General features: G+C 39.9%; 2 protein-coding genes and 1 non-coding gene across 3 annotated transcripts; 2 read left to right on the forward strand and 1 right to left on the reverse strand.

Annotated features, from left to right (window-relative positions):
* Positions 1–502: 502 nt before the first annotated feature.
* Positions 503–4,826, reverse strand: LOC106750394 (mothers against decapentaplegic homolog 4-like; the record flags this gene model as incomplete). The annotated part of the gene is made up of 8 exons (XM_014630727.1): positions 4,392–4,826; positions 3,902–4,108; positions 3,643–3,791; positions 3,214–3,493; positions 2,596–2,847; positions 1,714–1,851; positions 910–1,098; positions 503–707 (listed from the first exon to the last, which is right to left on the reverse strand). Coding segments are annotated over exons 2-8 (1,280 nt in total), but the record flags the coding sequence as incomplete, so codon positions are not given.
* Positions 4,827–5,709: 883 nt separating this feature from the next.
* On the forward strand, positions 5,710–9,435 carry LOC106750395 (histone-lysine N-methyltransferase SETMAR-like). The gene is made up of 2 exons (XM_014630728.1): positions 5,710–5,736; positions 9,001–9,435. Exons 1-2 carry the CDS (start codon positions 5,710–5,712, stop codon positions 9,433–9,435), a joined length of 462 nt encoding a protein of 153 aa, XP_014486214.1.
* Positions 9,436–10,620: 1,185 nt separating this feature from the next.
* On the forward strand, positions 10,621–10,692 carry Trnaa-cgc. The gene has a single exon. It is a non-coding gene; the product is annotated as a tRNA-Ala (tRNA).
* The last annotated feature ends 20 nt before the right edge of the window (positions 10,693–10,712 follow it).

The following is a 10,712-nucleotide window of genomic DNA, read 5'->3' on the forward strand; positions in this document are numbered from 1 at the left end:
TGCACCGTTTAGTAGAAACTGTTAATAAGAAAATCGAGTTATTTTATATTTATCTGAAAAGCAAATGAGTTAAATGTAGTAGGACAGCAACAAGTATAATTTGAAGCTAAAGATTTTAAGTGGTTATCAAAACATTTTCTGCGTATAAGAAATCATTTTTAGATTTTTTAGATTTTCAGAATTTTTGCCAAAAACCTTGATTTTTAAATCACTGTGTCCTGTCGTTACAATGTCATTCACATAATGTAAATAAAAAGAAACAAAAACGGAAGTCTTTTAAACGGGTCGAATTATGTACAATCTATTGACTTCATTGTGTGCGTATTGCGATTGATTTTTAATTACGAAATTGAGCGTTTCTTGTATCGTATTCCGGTCCATGTTATATTCATTGGGGGAGGAGGATCCAAAAATGGACAAAAACGTCTGAACTTTCTGTATATTTATATTGTAAGAATAAAAATTTATCACATGCTAGCTACAGCAGTTGGCTCTTATTTACTTTTGTTCCTTTAAATATGAGATGAACTTACAGTACGACGTTGTGTGAAGGTGTCGGTGGTCCGGTGGTTGCATGCTTTGAGTATATGTGAGAGTATTGGCGCCGGTCCATTGCGGTGCTCCGGAATTATAGGGAGCGGTGCCCACGGGGAAACCATTGGCGTGATGAAGATGCACAGGTGACACGGGAGAACTCTGGCCTTCGCCTGTTCGAATAAAGAGAAAGAACGAGCGATGAAGCGTATGACCGAAGAAAGTGTTGTGAGAAAGTTTTGTAAAGAGAATAGCTGAACGTATTCGCATCCGAGTTCCTTCGTAAAAATGTCTGTGTTTCAAAAGGATATGATGGTTTTCGGGTCGGTTGGTGTGGTCTAACCGGTGTGGTGCGCTACTGAACTGATTATATACCTAGAGAAGCGGCTAGCGCGTCGACTGTGGGGGATTGGTTGATATCCTGCGGCGGCGTCGTAGTTCCGTAGAACGTGTCGGTCGATTGTCCTTGCGCGGGATTCATAATCTGTGCGCCGGACGTGCCGCTGGACGTATTCAGTGACTGTTGTTGGCTACCTACGGTGTGACTCATTGGATGTACTACCGCTGCAAAATCAAAATTCATACACGGATGCAGGCAACAAAATTCAAGGCAGAAACGAAAGGCTCTCGTGTCACCGTCACGTGACCGATTGTTCCGAAACGCGCGTAGATCGCACGAACCAGTACTTCCCAAAGAGACCCCGAACGTTCGCTAAATCATAACTCGTGGATGCCGCTGTTACTTCGTTACCCGTTCCCGGAGCGCTTAGATTCTTAAATCACAACTTGGATTGTCATTTTAAACAGACAGAAACATATACAAAGGCAATATAAAAAAAGCATGTCGAAGATTGTTCTATAACACTTATGTAGACATCTTCCTCCGTTTTATTATAATTTCCTTTTTGCTTTAATCCGCATAGAGATAGTTTCCAAAATGCCACTTCAATTAGACCCTATGTTTGTCTGGGAATTTTACAAATTCTGTGGATTCCGCAAATGGCAACTTGGATTCGATTCGTGCAAGGCGTTAGAATTAAAACTTGAGTGAGTCTGACTCGAACCTATGAGGGGCCACAAAGAAGGCACACTGGCGACACTGAGAGAGCGCAGACTAATCAGCGACAGAATTGATAGCTCCTTAAATAAAATAAGGCTTGTGGTACATAAAATACGTACGATGGTGTAAATTACGGCCTGCCGAGTGATGAGGCGTGGGAATCCAGGTTTGCCTGGGGCAATTATTGTCGTCCAGTTTAGTGTGGGGATTACCATTATTGCCGCCCCCACCGGCGCTAAACATACCCTCAGTACTGGCTGTGCCGAACAATTAGAAGGAAAAGAAAACAATGAAGCCAAAACAAAAAAATTCGAATACGCAACGAAAGGGAGAAATTTGCGAAGCGAGCTCTCTGTCTGCCTAAGATCTACATTCGCAAATTACACGAAAGCAGCTGCTCGTTAGCTTAATCCAAATAATCAACCATCGTAGCGCAATTAGATGGTATATCTGTTACGGCCAAAACCCAAAAGGCAACCAATTCGCAAACTACTCGGCCAATTCTACAACTGTAACTTACCAGTTACAGTTCAAAACATTGTAACGCTAACAGTTCGTATTTTATTAAGGAATATCTATTCAAATAACATATGCCAGGAAGAGAACACAAAAGTAAGTATATCGCAAAATACATTTCCGACATATCGAGATAAGTTATCGAGATGAAGATCGGGATAAAAAAATATTTATACAAAATTTCCCCGAGCTTTGGCCGTAACATATCTATGCAGATTTTCCTTAAGAAACCATCGTTACATGCTAAATTTGCAATTGGCTATATTAATAATTCACATTAATCTTCATATCCGAGAGACAAAGATATGCGTTAAACAAATTATCAAGGTGTATTCCCACCTAGTGGCCAGACATTAATCACAAACAAATTTGCAGCACAAATTTGCACTTGTGCAAAGCCAATTGAATCGAAATTACGACAAAGTTGAAGCTTCGAAAGGAATAGAAGGAGAAAGAGTGAAATCAAATCATAAACTTGTATTTACTTGAATTAGGTGGAGGTAAACCCGATATGAAGCTTTGCTGAGCTTGTTGAGCGTTGTTCGAAGCGGCAGGCTGTGCTGAGGGATGATGCTGGATGGTCTGGTTCATCTCGCCATCCACGTCCATCGCAGACCCGACCGCAGCGGCTGCAGCCGCGGCAGCAGTGCCGCCACCGCCGACCGTGTACTCATCTTTGACCAGTCTACCACCAGGTCCAACGCCCACTCCGGATTGCAGCGTCAGCCCGGACAGGTCTGTAAAGAATGGATCTGTGCGGGAAAACCAACCCATTCCGTCACACACCGAGGTCACAACAATCAATAATCAGTGCTCTAACAAACGGATATTGGTTAACCCCAGGGGATGTTTATCTTTATCTGGTTTGACAATTACGATGAGGAATGATTCAAAATAACGAAGACTAAAACTTAATTGAGCTTAACTGACCTTTTGTGGTCGTATAATAAAGACGAAAGTAAAAGATGATAATCCAGGCGATAATGAAAAAAGGGCAAGGAGATAAAGATAACACAAACATACAGCGGATGCATGCAGTGATAGGAGACGAAGATACTGAAACAGAGACTAAACATAATGCTGAACGACATATTGTAACATACCTATGCCAGGCGATACCACCCGCTCGTAGTGATATGGATTCACGCAGACCGAGTCGCACTTTAAGTCGAAAGCGAACTGGCAATACTTCACATGTTTCAGCTCGTTCTTGTGCAAGTCGGGCCATCTCCAGATGCGAGCATAGATCACATGCGGAAACCCTTTGCGTCCTGCAACCTGCAGCCTGCCATCCAGAGTTCTCTGGATGGTGACGCACTTGCTGGGATGTGCGCCATTAGTGGTGATCGCGGTGATCAAACTGTCCAGCTCATCACGTTTCTCCTGTTGGTTCCATATATATATTTACTATGCGACACAACATTAATTTTGTCAGTTACAGATCACAGGGATAGTTTTGTACTATAATGGAGTGAGTAACATGTTCTGCTAGATCTGAATCACAAATATAAACTGAGTAACATGTTATTTACTTTAAGTTTTTTCACCAAAGATTCAATTGCTCGTTTGCTGAAGCCTTCACTCTCACCACCTTGACGATGGCACATCAATGAATGCACAATGCTCAAACAGGCATCGGCACTGGTTGGTGCACTCGGTGCAATCCCGGTCATTTCTCTTACTGTATTAAAAAATGACCAAGATAGACAGGATGTGTGATACAAATACAGTGAGAAAATCTGGCTTTACTTTTGAAATGCTTTTTATAACAAATATAATATTGACACTTACACTCTGGATTAGGCTGCATGGGGGGCGAGGGATACAAATGACCTCCCCCGCCCGCCAACCCAACCATCTCTGTAAAAGCCGTGATGGATACTGTTGTGCTCCTTTCTCTGAGACACTGGTCTTATTCTTGGACTTGGCACAGTCCGATTCTTTAGATTTTACCATCTAGTAACAGTATCTTGTCCATGTGTCACAATAGTTGTTTTCCTGCAAATTATTTTAATTATATTTCCTGTAGTCTATATTAATCTTGACCATAATTTTAATTTGCAAACTAAATTTAAAAGCATTGTTTGCTCCACCTTAACACAGTAATAAAGACACAAGCCTGCCTTTGTTTACCCACTACCATTGGTGACACTTGAAAAAGGTATCATTCCAATAATAATTAACCAACGTCAACGTATCTGGCCGTACACGATGGTTGTGAAAATGACTTAAGATTAACCACAGACCGTCGTAGCGAAGTATCGGTAGCCTAGAGACTTACATTCGAGCGGAAATATGAGAAATATAACTCAGGCCTAAAAGGCGACACGTCCGCCAAGTGTACGAGATGAACAGAATACATTTACGAGTTGACTGCGAGACATCAGCGAAACGTCCCGGACGAAAGAGACCCTGTCGAGATCCGTTCTGCGCGGGTGCGCTCGGTTCACTTCCAAGGATGACGTCCGATGACAGTTGCGCGCGGTGAGACGCTCGCGCACGACGACTCGGTTCGTCGGCTCGCGTCGTCGGTCGCGATTCACGGCGTGGAACGTTGCGGCGAGCGCAAAGCTGCGAGCGATGCGAGAGTCGATCTGATTCTCGTCCTTCTGGCTGATCACCGATCGGCGGGCACGACGCGCGACAGACTGACGTTCCGACGATTGTTCACGACAATTCGCGCCGAACGTTGCTCCGACGTATAGGTTAGCACATCAATAATACATATCCGCGGGGCGCGGATGATGTCGCCGTTCGCAGTATCGCCAACTTTCGCCAGCGAATTTTCAACTTTGGCAATAATAGCGCCGATTTGCTCTCTCCTTAGCTGCACTTCTCGTCGATTCGTACTTTCCCGCAGGCAAAACGAATTTCTCAAAGATACCTTAAAGCCCGTATCAGACTCCGGATTAGAGATTGGGATTGAATTGAAATTTGACCAATCAATGCGAAGTTCACTAAATTTCACCAAGCTGGAGTTCAATTAACTTTGCACTGATTGGCCAAATTCAATTCTCAATCTCTAATCCGTAGTCTGATACAGGCTTAAAGCAAATTCGTGTGAGATTATCTTTCAAACGTCTTTAAGAGATCTTCTGGAAATTTGTTCCGCTTCGGTTGTGAGAAATGCCCGTTCCAAGTTTGCACTTTTTGCACTCGGTCTTATCGATCGACGATCGTATGATCAGTTATCTTTTATCCCCGATTCTGTTAACTTCGGTTAACCTAACCGATCGATTGATTCAATGGAATTGATCAATCGCATTGTCCAATTAGCCAACTGATTCATGTGACTGTTGTCAATTTCATTGAGTTGACTCAATTTCATTGAGTCGATTAGATTAACCAAAGTTGTTGGAATTAGGGATTAATGTCATCGCGTTTAATTTGAATGTTTGAGATATTCAAGTCCTAGGCATTCTGTGCACTTTTGGGCGCACGACTTTAGTCAAGAAAACATTGCGTCGAACATACTGACATCTACTCTGAGAATCACAACCGCGACATATTCAGTTTGCTATGATGAACGGATCACGGCACGGCGCAACGCAGGTTTGGGAAGTTGTTTCGTGTTTTTTCATGGTTTCGATTTGCCGGAAATGAATAGGTCGTTTGAACCGCTGAAGGTACGTGTCATGAATGAGTTATTGCAAGATAAATGATGAAAGATGATGAAATAGCTAAAACCGCCTCAGGAAATTATACCGAGCAAAGTACTTCGCGTAGTGATGGTTAAGGATGCACTGGAGCCAAATATCGATTGTGTAAAAGTACTGCTGAGCTGCACTTTCCGTCTCTGCGCTTTTCCATATTTTAACTCAGAGAAATCATATTTGTTCGTCATACTATTTTTGAAATCTTTCTTGCGAATATATCTAGCCCTATACAGAGAAAGATTTTGCAATTAAGGCCCTAAGAATTTATAATAAATGGAATTATGGATTTGTGCTGCACTGTAAATCGCTGCACTCACAGCATTTGAAATGCAGCACGAGCTTATATTTTCATTTATTAAATATTTGTAAAAGCTTAACTTCAAGATCCAACTTCATTGTCCCCTCGGGACATTTACAAGGAAGGCTCCAAAAATTGTTTGATGAGTATATATCGTTTTTCCAATTCAAAAGAATGTTGAGTGTGCTTACTACGGAAAGTATCGCTAATCAACACTTTTCGTGGTATGTACACTCAACACTTTATTGACTTGGAGAAATGATATTTGTTTACCGAACAATTTTTGGAGCTTTCCTTGAAAGTGTCCTGACGGTGGGAGAAATAGAGCTGGATTTCATAATTAGGCTTTTACAAATTTATAATAAATGAAAATACAAACTCATGTTACAACTTTGAATTCGTATATATTCACTTATTATAAATTTTTAGGGTCTTAGTTGCAAAATCCGTCTCTATACAGGGTTAGGTACATTTGCAAAAAAGATTCCAAAAATAGTTTAATGAACAAATATGATTTCTCCGAATTAAAATATGAAAAAGCACAGATACGATGGAAAGTGTAGCTTAGCGGTACTTTTATAATCGATATTTAATTCCTAAGCATCCTTCAGCATAGAGATATAAGAATAGAGGGAACAAGGGATATATGCTACCTGTAAGTGGAAGTGATAGAAGTCAAGAGAGAGATGGATGTCGAGTGTCCTATCTGTCTCTTTCTAGTCGAGCGCTGTGATTGGTTGTTACAATGAGCCCCCAAGCGACCACGCGACGTCAGGAGGGGAGAAAGCAGACTAAAATTTCGTTTTGTAAATATGCGTGCATATGTGTGTAGAATTAAAATTCGTTAAATATTTGAACGTTAACAAAATAATAATTGGACGCGATTTGTTTAAAAATGAAATATTGTTTGAAATGCAAGGCGGAGTCTTATCCTGGATGTAACCGCAGTTTTCACTCGTAAGAAAGTACAAATACGTANTGGAGATTGAGGCTCGGTTTCACCAACGCGAGTTAATCAAATCGGTCGATTAAATTCAGTTCATCCATTGGAACTGACCAATAGCATCTATTTAACAACGATGCAATTGGACAGTTCCAACGGAAGAGCTGAATATAATCGACCGATTTGATTAACTCGCGTTTGTGAAACCGGACCTGAGATTATGAATTAAAGATTAAAAATTGTCCAATCATAACTAAGATTTGTATTGCGATCGATGGCATAAAGATTGAAAATTGTCCAATCACAACTAAGATTTCTATTGCGACCGAGGCAACTTTCATGTATGATTTGTTTTCTTCGAGATGTTCTCGATCTATCCAATAGGAATCCTGATACATAAAGCATTGTCGGGAATACCACGAACGAGTTCTCGACGTTTGTCGCAGTCAAATACCATTCAAAGATTGCCAAAAATAAATATTTTGCATAATGAGTATCGGATGAATTGGCGCGCGTCGGTAGTTCAAGCATCGGGAGATGTGCTGTGGTATGCGCAGTAATCAGAAGACTGTTAGTCACCTCTCGCACACACTTCTCGCGATTTCAACTCGTCGAAGGTGAATTTCTCGCGCGCGAATTATCGTTTCTGGTATTGCCGAAAGAAGTTTCGTCCGCTCGTTGGCGAGATATCGTTCATTGAATAGCCACTGAACGCGAGTATCTCGCGAAACGTTCCGTCGAGAGCACCGAGCAAGATGCAATGCGTAATTGCTTAAATAGAAGAGAAAGTGACGATGGCGTCGAAATGACGTAAAAATTATGAGAGAATGATCGGAAAACGAGTTTTTATAGTCATTTCCTCGTCATTTAGATATAATTTTTATGTAATCGTGATTTCTTGTTCTACTTGAGTAGCAATTGGCCGTTTATGTTTTGGACCGATTAACGGAGAATTTGGTGAGCAAATCATCCTCGGGAATGCAGAAAGTAACTTCTCTGCGCTTGTAGCGAGATATCATTAAAACATTAAGACACCACTAAAAGCGAATACTTCACGTAAAGGCATCACGAATGTCGCGTGAAGTTGGCGCGCATCGAGAATCGCAAGTCGCACGTAATATGCACAATGAACATAAAATAGATGGCGTCGTGGCCAATACGCGCCCGAAAATTCATCATTCCGCATCTCTCGAAATTCCTCGTCTTATCAGGCATGAATTTCGTGCGCGAATTATCGGGAGTGCCGAAAGTTTCGTGCGTTCGTTATGACAAAATATTGCTGAGTAGCGAATATCTCGCGAAAACGCGGTCCGTCGGAAATGACGAACAAAGTGTTTTGCGCGTTCATCTCGTCGCAACGGTTGGAAATTTTAAATCACCGTCATTTTCGTTTACGATTCTCCGAAAAAGTGTAGCGAGTGAGATATTGTTGAAAATGCCGAAAGTAAATTTCGCGCGTTCGTTGTGACAGAATATCGTAAAATAGCGAGTATCTTACGAAATGATCCGTCGAAAGTGCCGAGCAAAGTGCCGCACATTTATTGCGTCCTAATGGTCCGAAATTCGAGTCGTTGCTATTTCTGTTTGCAACTCGTTGGAATCCTCGCGTGTGAAATATCATCAGGAGTGCCGAAACGAAGTCCCGCGCGTATGGTGATAAAACATTGAGTGGAACCGCTGTAAAATATGCCGTCAGGACATCATTAGGAGTGCCGAGAAAAAAATATGATAATCGGAGTTCGAGTTGCTACATTATATGCTACAATTTATTTTTTCTCGTCATAGAAAATCTTTGTATGTACCAATTTTATATACGAGGGTTGATCCAGAAATAAGGTTCCCATCAATTTTACAAATAGACAACATCGTTTATTCTCATAGAAATTTACATCGTTGGAAAGATGAAACTTTGCTCTATTTTTCTACATAATCGCCATCTTTTTCTATGCATTTTTGTAGACGGTGCTTCAATTTCTGTATCCCAATGTCGTAGAACTCCGTCGCCAATCCGTTGAGGAAACGTTTCACCTCTTCTTTGACTTCATCGTCGCTCCGTGCAACACTGAGAAAACTCAGGCGAGCTATCCAGAACCGCCGGCGACGACTGACAGCCGGTATAACGCTGCTTCACGACAACGCACGACCTCACATCTCCCGTCAAACCCAGGAACTTTTGACACACTTAGGGTGGACTGTCATGCCCCACCCACCTTACAGTCCGGACCTCGCGCCTAGTGATTATCATTTGTTCTCCAAGTTAAAGAAACACTTGAGTGGCCAACGCTTCCGGAGCGACGATAAAGTCAAAGAAGAGGTGAAACGTTTTCTCAACGGTTTGGCGGCGGAGTTCTACGACATTGGGATACAGAAATTGGAGCACCGTCTACAAAAATGCGTAGAAAAAGATGGCGATTATGTAGAAAAATAGAGCAAAGTTTCATCTTCCAACGATGTAAATTTCTATGAGAATAAACAATGTTGTCTATTTGTAAAATTGATGGGAACCTTATTTCTGGATCAACGTATATTTTATGATAACTGATCTTAGATCGTAAAAGAGCTATATTACCTAATCAGAAATGAAAAATCGAATTAGTGTCGATTATAGTGGTCTATTTCGACTTCGTTAAACAATTTTTCATATATAATTATATATAAGACGTCATATATGAAGTTTGTCCATATATAAAAATATATAATTATATATGATGTGGTGATACAGTTATATATGATAATATATAAACATACATTTTAATATATAATCATATACATATAATTATATATTCTTATATATGGACATATATTCTACATAATTATATATGAACACATTTTTAACAAGAACTGTGATCAGCGTTAATTTACCTCTATGATCAAACAGGAACTTCTGATACTAATATGTCCTGGCGATATTTTGAAAGGTTATATTTATAATATATTCTTATATCATTCATATAAAAAATACTGTAATGGCATAATGTTGGTAATAACAATCACAAAAAAAATAGGGAAATTGAACGGAAATTAATGTAATGACAACTTAAAACGATGACGTTGACGTTTACTTATATTGTGACTCTTTCCCATATTTATTTACTTGTATTTATTTTTTAATATCTCCGAAAAATTCTTAAATCACTGTTTAATACACATATTTGCATAGGTTATAACGTAACAAGCGTATATTAATTAACAATTTAACGATTTTATAACAAATGACAAGAATTTTATATTCCGTATTTTTTTCCAATTTTCAATTTAACATTGCATTAGATAAAAGTCTTGCACCTACTGTTACAACCGATTAAACCCTTTTCTCAGCTTTTCTCAGCCTTTTCGACGTGGAAACTTACAGAAATTTTTTAAATTGTTCAATTGATATAAAAATATTATTTATTACAAGGTCGAAAATGATAAAAATATCGACTGGTATTCAACAACGACCATTCATCGACACATCGACTTTTCATTTCTGGATGGGATAAAATTTTACATTCCTATATAAGACATTACTTCATTGTATAATTTATTGCTTTAAATTTATTTAATTGAAAAAAATTATTAAAGTATATGGTATTGTCCAATATCTCTATATTTGACCATAGATCTTACAAGAGGGGGTGTAACTCAGTGGTAGAGTGTCTGCTTCGCATGCTGAAAGTCCTGGGTTCAAATCCCAGCTCCTCCACAAGTACATATTTTTTTTTC

Source organism: Dinoponera quadriceps, unplaced genomic scaffold (assembly GCF_001313825.1).
Source record: "Dinoponera quadriceps isolate SergipeBrazil2010 unplaced genomic scaffold, ASM131382v1 scaffold5539, whole genome shotgun sequence".
NCBI classification, from domain to species: Eukaryota; Metazoa; Arthropoda; class Insecta; order Hymenoptera; family Formicidae; genus Dinoponera; species Dinoponera quadriceps.